Source organism: Sparassis crispa, assembly GCF_003851025.1.
Source record: "Sparassis crispa DNA, contig_000001F, whole genome shotgun sequence".
Taxonomy (NCBI): domain Eukaryota; kingdom Fungi; phylum Basidiomycota; class Agaricomycetes; order Polyporales; family Sparassidaceae; genus Sparassis; species Sparassis crispa.
In genome coordinates this window covers 3450539-3471853 of record NW_020939748.1, presented here as the reverse complement: position 1 = coordinate 3471853, position 21315 = coordinate 3450539, and the positions used below count along the sequence as shown (strand labels likewise).

Here is a 21315-nt window from a genome sequence, read left to right as displayed (position 1 = left end):
CGCACTAACTGGATGGGATGGGAATGGGAAACGAGTCTTTTCGCAAGCGTACCTTCCGGGACGGTGGGTTCTCCCCCTCCCCTTTTTCCCTGCCATCATACTTAACTAGTCCTGACCTTTCCTGCCCTTCCGATACTGCCCGCATCTGCTTAACAATCGCTCCGCTGAATCACTGCCCATCACGCCATATCTCGCAATCCCGTCCCCTCACGCTCCTACTCATTCTGAGGGACCTTCCATCACTGAACCCGCCCGAGCGCCTAATAAGGACCCATCCATCTCGGAGGCGTCTCCCATCCTAAACTCAATCTCCCATCCATGGACGCCAGCATCATCCTTCGCAAATACACCCTCGCAGAAGCTCTTCTTCGCATTGAGATCTTTACCGAGCCCTTCGATCCGATCCTGTGGAAAGCATGGGCAGTCCAGATGCACGTCCTGCTGGTGAGGCCCCCACGAGCATATGATCCTTTGTTGTCTGACCCTCACATGTCCCTGAGGTCCTTATGGTCCAAGCCCAGTCTGAAGCGGCCAGCGTGGGGATCATCCTACCCCTTCCACGTGATATCCCTGTCCTGGCCCAGGTGAAAATACACCTGGCAACAGCTCGCACTGTAGAAGGTGGTCGTCAGATGATACCCCGAATTGTGGATCACCTTCCTGCGGTCATTCCTCATGGTTTGACTGCCCGCGTTCTGTATGACGACCCTGCTGTCCACGAGGACTTTGGTTTAGGCCACCCGCCGGATGGTCTCCCTGACATTGGTGCACGGTCGTCCTGTCCCTATTTTCCTGGAGTCGTGTTCCTCAGCTTTTTATCGCCATCAGGAACCTTGCGCCTTCAGGTTGAGACATTGCGCAACGCGGCCTGCGAACTGTACAATGTTATGCGTGAAATCACTGGTAGACGCGAGCTGGCGGATGGTACTTTGAGACAGTTGCGGATCACAGTCGAGGAATTGAAAGTAGCGTTCAGGCTCGTAGTGTTCCCTCCTCCGATAACCAGCTTCCAACTAATGTCGGACTAGGGGTCGGTTGTGTAGCACCCTGTAGTATCTCCAAAATGTGAGACCGCTTCCCGGATGTGATTCCCACCTCAGCGCGCTCTGCGTCCCTTCAGCGGACATGGCGCTCTCTGTGTTTGCCGCCTAGTAATGTCGTTCCAACCCTCTAATTTTTCAGATTTCTCTACTAACTTCTCTCTGCCTTCTGGATCTGCAAGTCTTCATCAGTCCTTCACTGATCATGACATTGCAGGGCTCGAGCTCTCCGAACTTATGAAGAATCGCCACGTTGCCGACTTGTACACTGAGCTGCGCAGAACAAGTGCTCAGGTGGTCAAGTTATCTGATGTACAGACTGAATTGATGCAGGTTATGCAAGAAAATAAGCAGTTGACACAAGAGCTGCAGGCCTTAAAGTCCAAGAAAAGCTGATCCCCAAGTTTTGTCAGGTAAGCTTTTTCCCTCACGTTTGATCTGATTAACCTATACACTACACAGTACTTCGACACTTATGCCAAGTGACTCTGTTTCGCATTGCGGTGGCACGATCTCACAAGATAGCAGCATTGTCTCTCCTCCTGTGCCGAAAAAGACATATCCATTCACGGTCCTCTGGAACAAAGAGGATTGTAAGAAGGACGATGATGTCCACATCACGATAGCTAATCCTGAACGGATTCCTATAGATCAGGCCATTCAACACGAGAATGGTGACCTCATCTCAAGTGCAGAGTGGCACGTGATTCAGACGACTGCACGCGTAGTCAAGAACGAGCTTCTCTCTCTTCCACCTCCTTGAGACCGTCGGTATCGCAACATAAAGTGAACAAAAAAGGTATTCAAGGCTGCGAATGGGAAGCAGCCATGCTAAAGATGGAGAAGCAACAACTGTTGCTTGCCCTTTGCTCAGACCATTGGAAGGCAGAGTACATTATTGGTCCTATGCTGCTTCAGCAGCACAAACCCGACTCCGAACTCGACAATAACGACGATGATGTTAGTCACGTCAGCACTTCTGCCACCAACTCTCGTGCATCTGAGCGCAGTGAAATCTCTGCCTCGATGGCCTCGCAGGTCTCTGTTGCCAACAAGAGGTGCCGCGTCCACTCCACTTCTTCAAGCAAGCCGAAGAAGAAGCCTGTCACGGGTGTGGTATCGCAATATGCAGAGGGCCGATCATCTGGCCCAGTGGCCACGCCTGCATTGGAACCGCAGCTGAATCTAATGTCTGCCCCAGTGACCATGCCTGTGTTGGAACCACAGCTGAGTGCAATCGGTAATATTCTCGGTAAGTAAATTTACATGGTCCTTTTGCGTTATTAAACCTCATGGTAAATAGCCAAAGTTGCCTTCCGCGCCTTCCTCTGTCGTTGCCTCTGTCATCTCTCCTTCGGTATCTGGCCTAATGGTGAAAAGCGCCGTTGGCATCAGCTTCATCAATGTCGATCTGTCAATCGAAAATTTGACAGGTACGCTTCGTTCATCATTATTGTTTGTTTATTTATTTGCTTGCAGATGCCTTGTCCAGTAGCCATCCGGATTTAATAAGTGGTTTGGAGCTGCTCAATTCCATGAAGCTCACACCTGTATTCAACATCGGTTCTCCGACATCAGAAGTCATCACATTCATTGAGCGCATCGAGAACACTGATCCTAACTCACCCGACCTCTCGGAAGACAATCTTGGAACGGTGTGGGGCCATTACCAGTTTACAGCAGGCTTGATGACCTCCAGCTCCACACTTGTCTCATGGGATGGCATTGGGAGTGAGGCCACGCGAAGATTAATTGCTGCCGCCATCAAGATGTGCAAGGTTGCAAGACATGTGTGTTTTGTCAGCGGGATCAAAATGAACGCGTATCTTAGTGATGCATACTTGGAGACGACAGTTGAAATCCTTTGGAGGCTCTGAAAAGCCACAGGAGGAGTAAGTGCTATATTATCTTGGTGGGTGTTGCTTCTAAATATGTTCACTACAGCCTGTTGTGAAGGGGAAGGGCAAAGCTTTCACATCATCGGACTCACGCACCATGTCCACTGCTGACACCATCGCCAGTATTCCTGACTCCTCTGCTGCCACTCTTACCCCCTCTGCCGCCACTTTGGTCAATGTCTCTCAGCCCTCTGCCGACACCAGTTTGTCCATGAACTCTGATTCATGCCCTTCCAACTCGTCTGGTAGTGGCAAACCTATGGCCAACAGCAATTCTGACCTGCGTGCATATATCACTGTACGTACATTTAGCCTTTACCGTTTATTTTCACTGATGTGTGCCACTGGATAGTCGCTCAACAGAGACGAATTGTTTGAATGGATCACCGATCGGAAGTTGGCGGTCAATATGAAGCTTGGAAAGAAGAGTTCCTCCATTAAGAAAGGTAAGAATTCTCCATTTTTTTACCTTCTGTATGACTTGGTGCACTTATTTTCATGTTTACAGACAAGCTCGTATCAATCATTCTGTCTGCCGAAGCGATCGCCCAGCCATCTAAGGCAGAAGTTGATGTCATTGTGCAGCAGGTATGATACTAGTCCCATTCTTCGCATCTACTTCTGACACTTCGGTTCGCAGTGCAAGCTTAAGAAGATGGCCACTTCAAGAGTTTGAGCCTCATCGTGAGGAGGGGAGGGGCATGTCGCTGCTGTGTCGCTAGTGCCAAATTGTTCTCATTTGTAGTAACTCTGCATGACAAATTCATGACTTTTGATGACCTTTGATGACTATTTCGATGAAAGAGAGTGACTGGAGTTTGACTTCTTTATGACTGGAGTCTGACTACTTTATGACTGAAATTTGACTACGGATGACTATGACGGACTATTGTTTGACTTTACTTGGTGGCTGCAGTGTCATTACCGCTCCCCAACTCCAGACTAATTCTCGACTTTTTGTAGACTAAACCTGACAAAGATAGTCACAGGCTGGTAGCTAAAACACAAAATTCTGGCCAAATTGACTAGTACACGACTATTTAATGACTCTACATGACTTAGTTGGACTTCTCATCTTTACAGAGAGTCCTGTTTCATGTCAGCGATCTGCTTCCGCCGCAGGGGTAACACACAGCAGTGTTACATCGCCTCAAACTAGAAGTACTCTGGAACATTGCTCGCTCAGGGCAGGCTGTAGGACGGGTCCATTTCGAGTTGGAAGTTGGCCATCGCTCGTTCTGCATACAGTTGCCAGTGAAAACAGCTCGATCCTTTAGACAATATAAGGACCAACACAGAGAATAAGTGATAACACCCCGCAAGGGAAGAGGATTGAGGCTAAATGTGAACCCTCGACTTTACACGCTGCCACTGCCAGACACCGTATAACTCTGACCCAGGCTCCTAAAACCAGCCGTCGCTATAGCGTTCTCGCTCCTTTATCCTATGTTCGTGTTTTAGGAGATCATGTGACAAATGTTTTATGAGACTTACCTGATTGAGCGAATCTTACTGTAAAAGGATAGCCGAACAAGAGGAGGAGAACGCTATAGGACGGCTGGCCAAACTGGTCATCCGAGGATACGCCGAGCGCGCACACCCAGCATTTCTCACAGGAAATCTCGAATAAACCCTAGCATGGGTCTTGTTTTCTGTGATGCTGTCAACCCAAATTTGGTGTTTGCATAGGGCACCATCGCGCGCTCCCCGCAGTGTTGCAGAGACATGGAAGCCATACAGTGTACTGCGCATGCTTTTCTCTCTTGTTGCCACTTGTTGGAAATTGACCGCAATGCTCTGGTTGTCGAGTTGTATGTAAGTGCACGTCAGAAAATTAAGTACTATGTAGTGCAACAGCATCAGCTTGAACTCGGGAAATATTGTAGGTTGTGGGTGACCTGAGTCTCACACAGCACAACACCAGAGATTTTGGACGTGGGAAAATGTCAGCAGTTCCCAGATTTTCCACGATTCTCCATAGGTTATGACGATTGTGAAGCCTCCGAGTAATTCCTACATGCAGAACCTTAGAAAATATACATTGTCTATCATCATGCTTTCCAAGTGTCGAGACTTGGACAAAATAAGATTCTTGTCAATTAGCGCCCACTGGCACAGTCACATTCTGAGTCGTGTCGCACTTCACTGGCACCTGACTCCATCTTGCGCCGCCACCACCTGACTATATGTCCTTCAATCACCTATATCTCTCTGCGAAAAGGGCTACACAAGTGTCTACCAAGTCTTCCCTGGGTGCTCGGATCTCAGTCTAAAGGAGAACACTCACTGATGTCTGCAGCTGTTCGCATACAATGTCGCTGTGCTCGCTGCAGTCTGGACCTGCTAGGATTCAAGTATCAGTCAAAGCAGGTCTGTGTGAAGCATCTAAAGCTCTATGGGCCATACACTTCTGTTCAGGAGAGCTCGCAAACCCCTAATTCAGCCCCATTGCAGCCTACAGCACACCACAACATCGCTGATACTGGATCCAGTAGTGAACCTCGGCAGGCTGAACATTGGATTCCAGAGGATGCGCGTTTGCCTGAGCCTGTACTCACTCATGATGACGATGTCGACTCGGGGTACGTATGGGCCTTGGCCGGAGGAGCTTTTGACTCCAAGGTCAAGTACGTGGTACTTCGCTGTGGTTCACCGGGTGTGGCAAAAGGGAAAGTACGCCGGGCTATCACAGTTGTTCGGTGATATCAAATTTATGATAATGGGTTTGGGACGCCTGAGCTATACGTGTGATTTGTTGTCTGAAGTCGGGATGGGAGTCTGCACAATACAGATGGGGGAATGTAGAGGGAGATGCCTAGCAACCGTGTGCAAGGGCTTGCATTCTGTCTTCTTATACGATGCTGATTCTTCTGTGTTCTCTTTTATCCATGTGCCTACAACTGTGTGCAGGGCTTACCGAGTCTTCATTGTCTTCTTAACAGTGTGCCTACAACCATGTGCAGGGCTTACCGAGTCTTCTGTGTTCCTATCTGAGTGCCTACAACTGTGTGCAGGGCTTTTACCGAGTACGTGTGTCCGAATACGATGTGCCTGGCTGATAACTTTCCTACATGTTGTCCGAGAACTTTCCGAGAATGGGTTGAGTATCTAGCAACCGTGTGCTAGACTACTCAACAGAAACGATACGAGAGTGCAGTAGTTGTGTTTCATAATAACTCACTGCCTGCGCTGAACTGACTTCATCGGGATCCTTTTGATTACGAGTAACAATGTTACTGGGAGGAGTGGAACAAACTCCTATTCTTTTGGTTTATCACTTTGTAGGGTAAGCTACAAGCGGAGGGAGAACTCTTCACTTATAGGGGGCTACAAGTGGGGAGAGAAGAACTGAGGGTCGGGGCGCCTCGGGGGTCCTTTTATACCCCTTGGGTGTCACCTGTTGTGACCGTTACATAGTAGTGTTACATGGCAGATTGGCCAATAGCAAAATAAGAGCATCACATGATCAAAGGGGAAAGTAGGAAGGAAAAATGTCTTAGGACCTTTGTGTCCAATAGCATAAAGTGAGCAGGGAGAAACAGGGAAGACAAAACTCTTGGGACCTCCGTGTCCAATAGCATAAAGCGAGCAGGGAGAAGTAGGGAGAAAGCACTTTCCGAGTTTTTCCCATCCAATAGCATAATGTGAGCATCAGGTGACATGCTTGGCCAAACGTTCTCGGGTTCCGTCTTAGTCACATGACTTCTTCGTCGAGCGCTTCACCGGTGGTTACATGTTCACAAGCCAAACACTTTTGGTGTGTGACAACGGGGCTGTTCATCCTGGCCCACATGGTGCTGAAGATCAGGGATGGCAGTGACGGGGTCTGACCCCGTCAAGCCAGAGGTCATGACCCGTCCGACCCCGAAAGGTCAAAAAGGTCAAGGGTCACCGCGTGACCGACGCGCGCGCACAACTCAATGGCACGCAACATATATTTCGTACGAAACTGGTTCATTCGTAGAATAGATCTTGTCGTCTCGAAAAAGTAGACAAAATTAGCTTGAATCCCGTCACCTACAAATTGTCATGGTGGGCTATCTTGATATATTATACAACCCGTTCTCCGAGTCATTCAAGGGCTACATACCGTCCTTCCAACCTCTCATAGGACTGATTTTGTAGTCTGGCTTTGGGAGACTAAGGGCTACAGGACTATTTATGCTACTCCTCAAATTCCTCTGAAGGTCATGTGTCCGGGAGACTTGCATCCATGACAGCATCCAGCCCCAGGGCCTGCATGCATATCTCATGAAGTTTCATAGCCATACAGCAGACACACCACATCCTTGGATTGACTACTTATTCATCCAGTTTTGGCCTTCTTTAGAAACCCTTCCGGACTGAGTGACATACCAGAAAGCATGCACATAGTGCCAGAGGGAAGGAATAAATATATGTTGTGCTACACAGTAAGTTAGACACTGCATCGCCAGTGTTAAGCACCAAGCGTTTAGTCGCTGCCGAAGCTGCCGAGCCGTGTCAGTCACGCCTTGACGCGCTGACCTCCGTGACCCTGGGGGTCGGACCCCGTCAAGGTCACTGACCCCGTCAAAGGTCAAGGGGTTGAGCGTGACCTTGCCATCCCTGCTGAAGATGACTTTGAGAGCTTTGACGACTTTTAGCCACAGGATGTGGAACCGGACTCTCAGCCGTCTAGGAATCCTTCTCGCTCGCCTTCTCCATATGTTGATCCTCCACCTGCACCAGGGCTTGAACCTGATGACTATCATGAAGTGCTGCCACCAGACATTGCCATCCCAGGCTCAGAGCATGACAATAATGACGACGAACCCTCTGTCATTATTCCGGCCTTTAGCGAGGAGTCCTACATTCGGATGGCCTATCTTCATGCTGTCATGGGTAACACCTACCAAAATCTCACGTGGAACGCCGCAACCGAGCAGCTGAACAACACATTGGACTGTCTGTCAGTCTAAGCAGGCCAGCTACCCCTCAGGCCTCAACCTGCACGCACTCTGGCAACTGCTAGACGACGCCTCAGCATTGATCCTGATGCTTGGATTATTCAGTATGCAATTTGTCCAGTTTGCTGGAAGCACCATACTCCGAGGGAACTAAAAGAGCTTGAGTCACCTGCCTCATCAGGAAAACCCCACTTTTCCTTAAAAAGACACTTAAATAACTTAAATGGACTTATGGTCCTTATTTAAGGACATAAGGACAAAAAGGGCCTAAGGCATATTCCCTGAGTGTCTGAAATTCGACTTATTTGAACACTTATGGCCTTAAATAAGGGTTCTCAGACCCAAAAGTCTAAATAAGTCCATAAGAGAAAGTTGGGTTTTCCTGGTGCTGTACAGTTCTTGGCTGCTCCGGTTCACTTTATCTTGAATCACTCGACTCAAAGGGCAAAACTCGGCGGCAGGCAATCAAAATCAGTCCACAGGTGTCTATTATCGAGTCGCTGCGACGCATGATGATGCGTCCTGGGTTTGCCAAGTCATTGCATGAATTGCGTGACTTTCGCAATGATCAGCCTGGGCACAATCGCGATGAAGACTTCATGATGGAGGATATCTATGACGGTGATATGCTCTTTAGGCTGACAACCGGGACAATCAGAGAAATTAACTCTGCCAGTACTGTTCGTGATCGTCCTCGAGAAGACCATCAAGAACCAGTGAAGCTTACAAGCCATCGCTACGGACTAGCTCTTTCTATGAACTTCGACTGGTAAGTACCATAACTACTGTTCCGATGTAGAATTAATCCCGCATAGGTTTGGCTTACTCTCTGGCCGTCCTCACTCGACTGGCCCAATATACCTCGCCCTTAATAATCTTCCACGCGACCAACGGTACCTTCAACTTAACGTAATTTGCCTTGCAGTACTTCCAGGTCCAGGCGAGCCTAATCAGCAACAGCTTAACCACGCACTTGAGCCCGGTATCAAGGAAATGATTGAACTGCACAAAGGTGAGATCCGGTTATAAAAATGATATAAATTTGCTAATAATCTCGTAGGCATTGAAATGAATGTGCACGATGATGATGCAGCCACGGTGTATGCCGACTTCCTCTGTGATAACTGCGACACACCCGCGGCACGCAAGATCAGCAGCACAGCATCGCATAACCATGATTTTCACCCTTGCTTGTACTGCGGGATCAATATACTGGATATCAACAAGTCCAGTGGCTACGACAATAGTTTGCCCTTTGTGTTAGTTGTGTTTCAAGCGCTGATGTACTTCTAGGTTGACTGGAGAAGGATGACTACAAATTGCTCAAGCATGCATTCTCCGCGAGAGGAGTGAGCGTTCACCGGGAAAGCGCCATATTGCGCGACCATGGCGTGCGCTGGAGCATCATGAATCTGCTCGCAGGCTGGCTGCCATCCTCGCAGACTGTCTTGGACTTCCTGCATGCAGTATTCTTAGGTGCGTAACAATAGACTCATGCATTCTATGCTCAAAATACCATGTTTATGGACTCTAGGAATTATTGCACATCTATATCTTGACCTTCTCTTCAAGGGTTACATGTTCTCCGGTATCGGAGGTGATGATTCCCCCAAACAGAAGTTTGAGGACACAGTGAACTCAGTGCGATGGCTGAGTCATGTCACTCGGCTTCCAAAGAACGTGCGTAACACATATCTGATATTCACAAGCCAGTAAGCCACTCATTATTGCAGCTTGGCGAGAATCAATCATTGAAGAAGGCTGATGAATGGCACCGGCTTCTTACCATCATGCCAATCCTACTCTGGGTGTGCTGGAAAGATGAACATGACCGCATATCAAATGTCACCCCACCTATTCCTCCAAATGCGAAGACACGACCTACACATTCTCGTAATTGCAAGAGCATCTACTTCGCAATTCTTCTTCTTTGTGCAGGTGTCCGTATACTAGCCTCGTGCAAGATCTCTATGTCGCAGGCTCAAATTGGTCAAGACTTCCTGACACAGTACAACCGCAAGATGCAGGAGCTCGGTGTCGACCTTACAATCAACAACCATCTGTCGACTCACTTCGCAAAATTCATCAAATTATTTGGGCCTGTCTACGGTTGGTGGCTCTTTGCCTTTGAACAGTTTAACGGAATGTTTGAGCGAGTGAATACTAACGGTCATGACGGGGGATGCATGGAGCTAACTCTCATGTGGCACTGGGTACAGTGCCATCTCATCTATGAGTATCTCCTGGCACTACCTCCCGAAGCTCATTCAAAAGAACGCGAGTACGTCGAGAGAGTAATCAAGTCAGAAGGGCACAGTCAGTGAGGTGGAATGATGACGGAACTTGCCATATATCACAGTGAGGCTACAACAGGTAGGTGTTATATTCATAACCAATATACCACATGAATCTTTCTTCCTGTAGATCACGTCAAACTCCCCCGTGTGCTCGGGAAGCCTATCAATCTTTGTGAATTCCTGGCGCCTGGGGCTGGAGGAATATACTGCCTTGCTCTCAAGTACTCCCAACTGCTATATCCTGAACTCCATCTCATTGACGATCTGTCGCTAGAGGATGGAGTTGCTTTCATTGCATCTCAAGTCGCGCAACCCCTCACGTACATTCGGAAAGATGGGATACGCTACGGATCGACCTCTAACAAGTGCACAAAAGCTGATCAATATGTCTTCATCATAGATCCTAGTGGAGAGTCAGGTGAGCGTGTACCTGTGGAGATTGCAGCACTACTCGGCATCAAGGTTGCGGAGAAATCGCCGCATGTATGCGCTGTCATCCGCTGCATGGTCTCTGATGAGAATATTCCAACATTCCCATGGCAAACTTAGTACGCAGTCTGCGCTCTCACACACAATCAGATATACCTCACGCTGATGTATAACTCCCACTCTAGCTCCAATTTGCTCGGAATTCACGTCTCGTATGCCAATCGCCTCGGACCTTACAAAATTGTGCCTGCTACGGCCCTCGATGCTCCTCTCACCTTGATCCCAGTCCGATCTGAACATTTGGCACAAGAACTATGGGTCTCAGTTTCATTCGACCATGTACGTCTACCTACAGCGCCGCTGAACTATACTAACTATGGAACAAGATGGAAAATGAGCCTGAAGAGCTTCTCGACGAGGAAGATGATTAGAACAGTATGCACATGCCAAGAATGCAGAACTTCGGGACAGTGGGCTGCAAGCTGCTACCCGAAGTACAAATCATCAGAATCATCATCCTCGGCAGCTACCTCTTTCTCTTTCTCCTTCACGGTCTTGATCTTCTTCACAATCTTCTTCTTTGATGATCCCTTACCCTTGTTGCCTGCACTCTCTGCCAAGCGTGCCTTTTTGTTCGAGGTGATCTCTGCCTTCGCCTCTTGCATGCGCTTCTGCTTCTCAGTGATATCCTGAGGGTCCTCTTCGTCCCCCCAAAGATGACCGTTGTTCACGATGCGGCTCTCCACATCATATTGCTTGTTATTCTCGAGGGCTAACCAAGCTTGGTCAATCATCCAGTGCCGTGCCTTATTCTTGAGGTCTCTTGACACCTTCGGCGGCTCATCAATGGTCTCGGCAGCCTTCATACGAGGAATATATCTGTTCGGTGGCTTCGGGTCTTGAGCTGCATCAACCGCCCGAAACAGGTTGATTAACTGGTATACAAGTCATTCTCTCCGTGCTTGCAGAAGAAAATAATATGCACACCTCTTGGCTTCGGTAAGCAGGGGCCTTTGAGATATATTTCCCCGTGAATTCACCCTTCTCATCCACCTGGTCCTCGTCATCAGACATCAGGTTCATGGTGAACGCTGCATCGTACTTTGGATCACGCCACTTGGATTCCTTGGGCAAGTTGGTACGCTTACGGATGTGCACTTGAAGCTTCTATAACATATGTAAGCCCATGCCTTCGTTACTCAGAACTGCAGACAGACTTACCCCTTTCGCACGGCTGGTAGTACGTGTTGACTTCTTCGCTGTAATGGGCATGTCTTTCACAGCGCCATTTCCACCAGCCTCTGCGGAATCATTATCCTCGTACGCCATCGCATTCATATCCCGCTGAACCATTACTGAACGACCACGTGCACCGATCAGCTTTTCATCACGAAGAGCTTTTTGCAGTGCACGGAATTTCTTCTTCACGCTCTCCTCAGCATCAGATTTGAGAAGATCTCGAATGGGCTTGGCCGCGCCAGGTACAAGTTCCGCTCCTTGTTTGATGATCATCGTGACCAGTGTCCTAATGTTCTTGTAGTTTCCAGCGGCGTCCCAAGGCTGATCCCATCGAAAGCGCATCAAGTCGGTCTTGGTTGCAGGATCAACTGGCATAGACTCTCCATCCTTCGGCCAGAATGGAAGAGTGCGCGGTTTAAGGTTCGGAACACCCATGCGCGTCTGGAAAGCCTGCCAAACGAGCTCCTGAGACTTTCATGTGAGTACCTCTTTGTGAACATCACCAGGGGCTGACTCACTCGGTAGGACGCATCTCTCAACGCTGCGGCACTGGCTGCAATTCTCATCTTCTCCTTCTTGTCAAAACCTTCATCCAACTCATCCTCCCCTTCACTCGAGGCCTCCTTGGTGGCCTCCAAGCGGTCCTGCAGCTCTGATGCCAAGTCTTGCAGTCCGCCAATGAGCCTGGCCTGTTTATCAAGCTGATCAATTGCGGTCTCGAGGCGCTTTTCGTACGTCTCTGCAACTGTCTTGAAGCTCTCCATCTCCATCCTCAACAGCTCTTTTTCACCCTCCAGAACTTCAATGCGCATCTGGTGATCAGACACCTGCACCACAAGCATCGCCGTCTTCTGTTTCCTCGCCACCATGCCATTCTCGGTGGTGTTCGCATCCTCCATGGCAAGAAAGTACTAGTACCGTGAAGGTTGAGGGCATGTATGACGCTGAGCAGCGGACACAGATTCAGGTGCTCTCATCGATGCAGTGTCTCTCTGCGCGCTTGACTCGAGCTTCTTGTTCATCAACTGTACAATGCGAGCGCACGCGGATACTGATCATTTCATTATCATTAATCTATCCTAATACATCATTTCGGCGCATGGATTACTGCTTTTCACACCGCGGGAGACTGTTAATATGGGCGGACGAGGGACGGCAAGGAGGAGGTGAGGGAAGGCTGCACGGTGGCACCCAGCGCGGCCGGAGAGAATGTGATAAAATGTGAGCAGAAATGTTCAGTAGAATGATGGAACAATGCTGCAAAAACTTGTAATCGGAAGTAGATTCTCTGCAGAGGGTATCTGAGGCACAATGTTGGGAAAATGTTCTAAAATCTGACATTTCTCTCGGAATCTGCCGGTGTCAGAATCCGGAGCATTGTGCTGTGTCAGTTCCTGTGGATTAGACAACATAGTGATCTATCAATTTTGGGTAGTGCTTGCCTCAAATCAACAACATTGCACCTTGTATTCTGCGACACTGCGCGATGGTGCCCTATGCGAACGCCGAATTTGGGTTGACAGCATCGCAGAAAACAGGACCCATGCTAGGGTTTATTCGAGATTTCCTGCGAGAAATGCTGGGTGTGCGCGCTCGGCGTATCCTCGGATGACCAGTTTGGCCAGCCGTCCTATAGCGTTCTCCTCCTCTTGTTCGGCTATCCTTTTACAGTAAGATTCGCTCAATCAGGTAAGTCTCATAAAACATTTGTCACATGATCTCCTAAAACATGAACGTAGGATAAAGGAGCGAGAACGCTATAGCGACGGCTGGTTTTAGGAGCCTGACTCTGACCTATTTCGCACAGCGCGTCACAACTTCGCGTCCACTTTCTGGAGCGCCTTGATGGAGAAGTTGAGTCTCGGGAAGTGACAACGAATGACATCACCCGTCGACCCGCGGGTTTCGATTACAGCCTCTTCGCGGTTCAGCGCGATAAGCTTACCAACGCTAGGAACTTTCCCTGCAGGACGGGCAATGGTATGTCAATCCAACGCAGGCAGAAAATGTGCGAGTATTTCACGCACCGCTGTCCTGTGGTTCTACCGAGACGTCCTCGCCCAGCTTCACGTCCAAGCGTGCGGCCTCAACGTCGTCGAATCCGACAGCGCTCACATCCTCGCAGGGTGATGAGCCAATCAGTTTTGCGGCCTGTTCACCCGTAATATCCTCGAACGCAGACGCGCCCGTCTTCTGTCTGCCGTCAATGTACGCAGTTACAGTGGACAGCCACTGTCATGTGGGGCGTCAGAAATAGACAAGCGGGCGGGTACAAGCGGCTTACTGCGAGACTCTTGGGGTACTTTTGTGCATCAAGCACGTCGTGAAGAGCTCTGAATTGGCGGTGTTGCAACCATGCGACAACAAAATGGACGGATATGTCAGCTAAGCCGGGAGCCTCTGTATCGAGGAGCCATTCGCGACCATCCGCAAGCTGCTCCTCAATGAGAGTCTTCAAGGCTGGGATGAGATCTAGCGCATTGCAACTTAATTATGTAGCTTACTAGGTGGGAGGATATGGCGCTCTTCACCTCAGGTTGACGAGCAGTCATCTGTGTCAGGTCAAACGGCTTCGTGGGGCTGAAGAACTGCAGATATGATTAATGATAGATGCACCTAAACACAAAAGTTCGGACATACCACATTTCGATCCTCCAGAAGGGGCTTGGGGAACCGGGTGTAAGGAAGACTGTCCGCGGCCAGCTGGAACAGAACTCTGTCCACGTAGTACATAGACAGCGCCTTTACCAGCCCCGTATCCGCACGCTGCCCTCCCTTCCTCTTGGGAAATAAGGTATGGTAGCCTTCAGAGGGTGGGAATCGGCGCTCGAGCACTGACGCGATGAGGCTGGTATCGCAATACACGTCGCTCCCGATCGCGAGGACGGGAATGCGTCGGTAGGGTAGCCCAAGCAGCGTCGAGAGCTCCGGGCGGGGAGGTGCGAGAGCGACCTGTAGGGAACTCGTTCGGACATGGTAGGCAGATACGGATCACTGGCACTCACATCTACCCTGCTGTGCGGGATGCCCTTGAGAGCGAGTATGTTCTTGATCTTGGTAGAGAATGGGGAGGCTTCATAACTGTTGCGCCATTTACCCTGGTCGCAATAAGAAAGAGCGAGTAACTTATACACTCACTGGTACAAGACCACTGGAACTTTTCCTATTGCCATCGCAAGAGAGACGAATTGGTGAAGCCGTCACAGAGGTGCGGTACTAAGTAGCAGAAACCCTGTGGCGTGACGGCAGTGTTGGCACCGGACACCCGACGTTCTGAATCATGTGTGCATGCGACGGGAGAGGATGAAGTGGTTGGTCAACTGCCCGAAGGTATGTACGGGCGCCTATCTAATCTACCCGCACACACGTGGCCTTCACTTGCTGCACGCGTCCTGACCGTGACACCGTGCAGTCCGTCGTGTCTCTTCTGCAGACAGCCATGTCGACCGTCAATCCCTCCGCAAGGCCCGCGGCTGCGAATGCGAACGCGGGACCAGGACAAGGACAACAGGAGTCGCCATTCCGCAAATTTTTCGGCATCGCGCAGGTGCGTAGACTCTTGTCAAAGGAAGACGTCCGATCGACTGAGCAGACGTTGTGCAGCAATTGTTGATGATATGGGTAATAATGCAATTGGGTATGCTCGGTATGATCTCGCACTTGAAACTGACAATAGACGTTACACACAACCAGCGACCAGGTTTTTTTCACCCGCGACGCCGCCAGCAGCGCCCCCAGTACCATCCACAGGCGACGTTGCGCAAGCGCAGCCGGGCTCCGTCCCACAATCAAATGTACCTGCTGAAGTGCACCCCATATGGCCGCTCGGCATCCCCCTCGCGATGCACGTCCACCTGTCGACGTCCCCGACGGGCAATGTGTTCTCGCCGCGGTGGAAGGATCAGGACGGCGGACTGCCCAGCTTCGTTTGGGCAAACATTACGTATGGAGACTGGAAGGAGTCCCGGACGGCGGAGTATGAGATCGATCTCCCTCTGGTTCGTTGGCGTGCTGCGATGAGTGTGGTGCAGTGTGCTGAGGTGCTGTGCAGACTGTGCAGCATAACGGATCTTTATGGGCGGATGTGTTCCTTGTTCGGGATGGCGCCAGCCCTGATCCATCGAGTCCTAAATTTGACCCGAGTTCCGTGCATCATATCAGGAAGTGTGGGTAATGCTCTCCACCTCGGACCTTTTCTTCGCTCAAATTATGTCCTAGTATTGACGCACTACTTCCCACGTGCGAAGGTTCGTAAGGAAAAGAACTTGCTCAAGGGTGCAGAGGATGAGAATGCAGAGGAGGAAGAAGTAGGTGTCTCATTAATTCCAAATGTATACTGCTGACTTCCCGGTGTAGCCTGAAGTAGATGTCATTGTATCACACTGGCATAATGTGAGTGAGAACTGATACTGGAAGGAATGGACGATGATAGATCTGACATTACAGAATCTCACCCTGGCATTGATATCGGACGACTCAGACATCCCGGTGAATCAGATGGCTCCTCCGGTAGCTCAATGTAAGCTAGGAGCGTCCAGCGTCATATGTCTCTAACAAAAATCGTAGTTGTTGAAATCGTTCCTCCTGGGTTCTACAAGCCCATTATCTTCCCGAACGAGTTCTGGCACCTGCGCTCGCAGTACGTCGAGATCAACACGACAACGCCACGTTTCCCGCTCCAGGTGACATTCCAGCCTATGTCGTACTGGAAGTTCAACCTGTTCGCGTCCATGACGCAGGGGTTCAATGACGCGGAGAAGCAGAATGGTGGCGCGGCTAGCGCGGAGCTAGACGAGCTCAAACGGATGCTCATCGAGACGAACCCATACTTCTTGGGCTTGACGGCGCTCGTCAGTATCTTGCATATGGTGTACGTGATCCCTTATCCTAGGTGCGGTGTTTTACTGAGAATGCGATAGGTTCGAGATGCTCGCATTCAGCTCAGATGTCTCGCATTGGAGACAGAAGCGGGAACTTGTCGGTGTTTCAGTGAGGTGAGATGAGATGAAATACTACTTTCGCCTCCGCCGCATAACCATAACCACGACAGATCAATTGTCACGAACGTTGTGGTCCAGACGATCATTCTACTCTATCTCATCGACAATAGTGAACAAACGAGCTGGATGATCTTGTTTTCTTCGGGGATTGGAATACTAATTGAAGCTTGGAAAGTCGGTGATCATCTGGAATCTGTTCGCTGATTGATCTCACTGGCCTTACCGACAGATCACAAAGGCAGTTGACATCAGTATTGTCAACGGAGATGCGGGCTCTTTGTTGCCCTACAAGCTTGAGATCAAAGGTTGGTCTTACTTGTTGTATATACGACAGATGCTGGGAGCTCACGTCGTATCAGATAAACACGTTCTTAGCGAGGATGAGAGGAAGACGCAAGAGTGTGTCATCTTGAGGTGCAGGACGTGCTTGTTTACTGACACGTATTTTCAGATACGACAAGCTTGCGTTCCGCATCGTGGCATACTTCGCAATCCCTTGTCTCGCTGTCTACACGCTCTATTCGCTACTCTACGAAACCCATAGAGGGTGGTACAGTTTCATCATTTCGACGCTGACGTCGTTCGTCTACATGTTCGGCTTCGTACGTTCCCTTTATCACTCCGTGGAGCTAGGTTTACTGAGCATCTCATTGTACAGGCACAACTGATCCCACAGTTGATCATAAACTATAAGCTTAAGGTATGACCAATTATCTGCTTCTAGATGCACCACTAATACTCTGGCTATTTCAGAGTGTTGCTCACATGCCGATGAAGGCAATGATATATAAGTCCCTCTCTACAGTTGTGGACGATTTTTTCGCGTGCGTGCATCGGTAGCTATTTCGTCATGTTCCGTGATGCTCACACCTCTCCTTAGGTTCTGTATCAAGATGCCATTTTTGCATCGCCTTGCCTGCTTCCGCGATGACGTGGTCTTCCTCGTCTTCCTATATCAGGTGCGCAACCCCACATCTCCGAACATTTTGTCAATAGAAGGGTGATGCGAACCTAATCTACAGCGGTGGATATACCGGATCGACCCCAAGCGCGTGAATGAGTACGGTCAGGTGATGGTGTCTGAAGTGGCTGCCGTACAGGAGAAGGAGGCGAAAGAGGGGACGGAGACGAAGAAGAACAAGTGACCCGGTGTCCCGCGAGTAGTTACACGTTGTACGTATCACGGCCGGAACACGCAGGCACAAATCTGTTCTGCAGCTGGTATCGGCAAGCTCATCTGACCCGAAAGACGTATGCTCGTCGCTGTATCTATTCGTGTGTTGTGGCATGCGATGCTGTGAAGGTTGGCGGGATGGGACATAGGCCACTGGAGACGGCCCGAGCCGCGGAGCCGTGGTAAAATTCTGCGGCGATAGTCATTTTAGGCCGGGCGCTCAGTGCAAGTCTGGCTATGTCTTCCGCCTTTTCACAAGTCCCATCATCTCCTCTTTCCCCTCCTCCGTCCGTATGGCCCCTATGGGCTCTACAAGTCAGCAGCAGGGGTACGCATGTCGCTGCCTGAACGTGCGTGTCCTACCCCTGCCCCCGCCGGGACAACCGCCGACGGTGGACAACGATTATGACTCGGTTTATGTCGATGACGACGGTTTATCTGTCGTGAGTTCGAGTGTACGCCCCGGCTATGATCTCCAAACTTACGCGGACATATTTTAGGCCCATCTACAACTTACTCTCCGCAGCCGAACCCGACCAGTTCAGGAGAAGAGCGGAGAAACTACCCGCTCCACCCGGTACACATCACTGACCTGTTTGTTATGCCAAACGCCCGTATATCGTGTGCATCAGATAGTTCACCCCGACGTGGAGGAAGCGGAAGGCCCTGTACTCCCTACGGACGACTGGGCGGAGCAAGACATGCTGAAGAGTACATCTGGGTGGATTGAGGTGTACAAGGGGTGTCTGGTGCGTTCGCACATATACTTCGAAGTGTACAATATCGTGGCCGGCCGACGGAGAACTTTTGCAGTGAGGCAGCATCAGTATAGGCTGAGCTGACTGCAGAAATTTCCCACCGCGCAGTGTTACGCTGGTCCATCGTCTTTGGCGCTTCTTACTGTGTCTGCCAGCTGACTGACTACGGATGCAGACGCGGGAATGTATATCGCAGGCAGAAAATTCGCCTGAGTACTCCAAACTATTTTCTGTCCTCCTACCCCCGGAATTACCGGGTTCTGCCCCTGCCGGTGATTCCGAACCTCCGTACAAGAGCCTCCCTCAACAGTCGGGACCACACCTTCCACCGCTTCCACCGCTTTTTGCGCCCCCACCATTTTCGCCCGCGGATCCTGTGTTCTCTCATCTTTCATCTATTGCTGCAGCCGAGTCTGAGAATATCAGAAACGGGGCTGAAGAGTACATAGCGAACGTTACACAGGAGAAAGTTGCCGAAGTTCAAGCCGCGGATCTCGACCTAAAGCACAAAGTTGAGCTCTTGTGGAGCAAGTTTCGAGAGACTGTAGACAAATTTGAAGGTAAGGTTAACGGCATCGCGCCACATTCGACGTCCCGGCGCAGACGTAGCAGCGTCAGGCGGCCGGGACACGGTGCGGACCCCATCCCAGTCGAAGCGTCCTCCGTGCGCATCAATGACTTCGTCCCGATTCACGACCTCCACCCGCGCACATCGGCGGCAGCTGCCTTCCCCAAGGTCGCCTCTGCGCTCTCGGCGTCTCTCGCGACGTCGTCGTTCCATTACCCACACGCCCACCGGGAGCGGGATGCTTCAGGCTCCTCGCCGTCGCCGAGCCGCTCCAGCGTTACGCGCGTCAAGACGCCCAGCATAGCTTCCTCGCGTACGGCCGCGTCGGCGACGAACGGCGAGGGCAGCTCTATCCTCGAGGCGTTCCGCCGGAATATGGATGAGTCAAAGGACATTGCGACCAGCTTCCAATACGTGATGAACATGGAGACGATGATGGAGGGCGTCCGAGGGCGACAGGATAGTAACAGCCACACTGTAGATCTGAGCGTGGTGGAGGGGAATCAAGCTGCTGAGAGCAGTGCCGCTGCGGTTGTTCGAGCACGATCTCCGAAGGCGGGCAAGAGCTCTATCAAGAAGCCGAAGGACGAGGAGAGGCCTGTTGAGCCAACGCAGGACGTGCCGCCACCAAGCACGAATGGGAAGGCAGAAGATGGCCATCCAGAGGGCAGTACTGACAAAGGTAAAAGAAAAGTGACCTTTGTTGTGAAGCCTGAAGTTACCATCATAGATGGAGAAGCTCAGCCACAGGAGGCGGTGAAGGAGGCAGACGAAGGTACTGAGGCAGTTTCTGCATCGTAGCTTTGTGGTTCGCTCATCATATTACTTTGCCGAAGTGATTTTCGACATGGAAGGCGAAGGGGGCGAGCGCAAGGATACTGGTCCTGTCTTAGATCCCTCGTCTCCGCTGAGCCCGAAGTCACCTACCCCAGATTCCCCGCGAGCACCGAAACGCCCGCCCCGCGCAAGAAAATCGAACGACTTCGGGCCCGTGTCCTTCGCCGCTCTGCGCCCGGCATCGCTGCCAACATACTCCACCGTTCCGCCGCCGCCTCGGCTGCGCGAGGAGCCTGCGCCTGCAGCAACCCCGCGTCCGCAGGCCATGCGCGAGTCGCTCCTCGTTCCTCCAGACGGCAGTCGACAGGTGAATGGCAACCACGACGTGATAGCGAACGGAAAGGAGGACTCAGACGACGAAGAGAACTTCGGTTTACAGGAGGCGGAGATACTTCGTCTCGTCGCTGCGAGCACGCCGAGCCATAGAGGCGCGTGGAAGAAGAACAGCAAGGCGTGGCAGCTGTTTGTGAACCGGAGCGAACGCAGGATGCGGGATGCTGACCCGGAGGCGATCGCAGAGGAAGAAGAGAGCGCTTCTAGTGTGGAATATACCAGTCCTGGCACACGATACACGGAGAGACCAGAAGATGAACACGTGTTAGAGTATGGCGACGATGACGGCCAAGATGGTACGTCTTCTTCCTCTTTTCTGCCGCTGATCGTAGATTACTGATGCCAATGCGTGTAGATGAGCGCTGGTCGTCACATCGGGGTGTGGCATCTTCGTTGCCTATTCCCATAGACAGGTCAGGCTTTGGACTCCCGTCCTACCAACTCAAGACGTCGCTATCCGACCGTCCTGGCGTGCTGGTGCCAGCGCTGCACAAGGTCTCGTCCGCGGCGATGCGCAAGGCAGCCTATGCGGAACGCGACCGCAGCCGATCTATTGACCCGGGTGCGCTGGATTGCATTATGGATGAGGATGAAGAGGAGGAAGAGGAAGATGACGGCGATGATCTTGAAGCCGGGTCGAGAGGCCGACAGCGCGCGTTACAGATCTTGAAGGCGCGCAGTGAGCTCCCACCAGCCGGTGAGTGCCCCGCGCTCTCTTCATTCACATCTTCTGACTCCTAAACCGCTCAGGCATGTGGAGAAGCCTGGCCTGACAAGATACCTTGCTTGCCGAACGAATTCACAGTCCTACCTT

General features: G+C 50.9%; 8 protein-coding genes across 8 annotated transcripts; 6 read left to right on the top strand and 2 right to left on the bottom strand.

The window, feature by feature from the left end:
* Nucleotides 1-318: 318 nt before the first annotated feature.
* SCP_0212470 (hypothetical protein) lies at nt 319-2917 on the top strand (the record flags this gene model as incomplete). The annotated part of the gene is made up of 6 exons (XM_027755157.1): nt 319-444; nt 501-765; nt 829-924; nt 1915-2292; nt 2344-2412; nt 2520-2917. The coding sequence occupies 6 exons, from the start codon at nt 319-321 to the stop codon at nt 2915-2917; spliced, it is 1332 nt and encodes a 443-aa protein (XP_027610958.1).
* Nucleotides 2918-3035: 118 nt separating this feature from the next.
* Nucleotides 3036-3614, top strand: SCP_0212460 (hypothetical protein; the record flags this gene model as incomplete). The annotated part of the gene is made up of 4 exons (XM_027755156.1): nt 3036-3236; nt 3291-3384; nt 3447-3526; nt 3579-3614. The coding sequence occupies 4 exons, from the start codon at nt 3036-3038 to the stop codon at nt 3612-3614; spliced, it is 411 nt and encodes a 136-aa protein (XP_027610957.1).
* Nucleotides 3615-8375: 4761 nt separating this feature from the next.
* On the top strand, nt 8376-9159 carry SCP_0212450 (hypothetical protein; the record flags this gene model as incomplete). Its single annotated transcript, XM_027755155.1, has 3 exons — nt 8376-8635; nt 8682-8878; nt 8927-9159. 3 exons carry the CDS (start codon nt 8376-8378, stop codon nt 9157-9159), a joined length of 690 nt encoding a protein of 229 aa, XP_027610956.1.
* Nucleotides 9160-9272: 113 nt separating this feature from the next.
* Nucleotides 9273-10190, top strand: SCP_0212440 (hypothetical protein; the record flags this gene model as incomplete). The annotated part of the gene is made up of 3 exons (XM_027755154.1): nt 9273-9342; nt 9401-9546; nt 9600-10190. 3 exons carry the CDS (start codon nt 9273-9275, stop codon nt 10188-10190), a joined length of 807 nt encoding a protein of 268 aa, XP_027610955.1.
* An 887-nt stretch (nt 10191-11077) lies between these two features.
* On the bottom strand, nt 11078-12730 carry SCP_0212430 (hypothetical protein; the record flags this gene model as incomplete). Its single annotated transcript, XM_027755153.1, has 4 exons — nt 11078-11527; nt 11580-11759; nt 11814-12296; nt 12350-12730. The coding sequence occupies 4 exons, from the start codon at nt 12728-12730 to the stop codon at nt 11078-11080; spliced, it is 1494 nt and encodes a 497-aa protein (XP_027610954.1).
* A 912-nt stretch (nt 12731-13642) lies between these two features.
* Nucleotides 13643-15004, bottom strand: SCP_0212420 (hypothetical protein; the record flags this gene model as incomplete). Its single annotated transcript, XM_027755152.1, has 7 exons — nt 13643-13794; nt 13859-14063; nt 14116-14283; nt 14336-14419; nt 14472-14783; nt 14837-14912; nt 14970-15004. The coding sequence occupies 7 exons, from the start codon at nt 15002-15004 to the stop codon at nt 13643-13645; spliced, it is 1032 nt and encodes a 343-aa protein (XP_027610953.1).
* Nucleotides 15005-15270: 266 nt separating this feature from the next.
* SCP_0212410 (cleft lip and palate transmembrane 1) lies at nt 15271-17976 on the top strand (the record flags this gene model as incomplete). The annotated part of the gene is made up of 17 exons (XM_027755151.1): nt 15271-15378; nt 15435-15468; nt 15525-15829; nt 15883-15997; nt 16050-16138; nt 16188-16223; nt 16278-16350; nt 16398-16701; nt 16751-16825; nt 16882-17005; nt 17061-17136; nt 17191-17230; nt 17283-17433; nt 17490-17531; nt 17585-17655; nt 17712-17790; nt 17854-17976. The coding sequence occupies 17 exons, from the start codon at nt 15271-15273 to the stop codon at nt 17974-17976; spliced, it is 1845 nt and encodes a 614-aa protein (XP_027610952.1).
* Nucleotides 17977-18307: 331 nt separating this feature from the next.
* On the top strand, nt 18308-21274 carry SCP_0212400 (Cleft lip and palate transmembrane protein; the record flags this gene model as incomplete). Its single annotated transcript, XM_027755150.1, has 6 exons — nt 18308-18448; nt 18506-18754; nt 18939-20106; nt 20168-20797; nt 20857-21198; nt 21252-21274. 6 exons carry the CDS (start codon nt 18308-18310, stop codon nt 21272-21274), a joined length of 2553 nt encoding a protein of 850 aa, XP_027610951.1.
* Nucleotides 21275-21315: the final 41 nt, after the last annotated feature.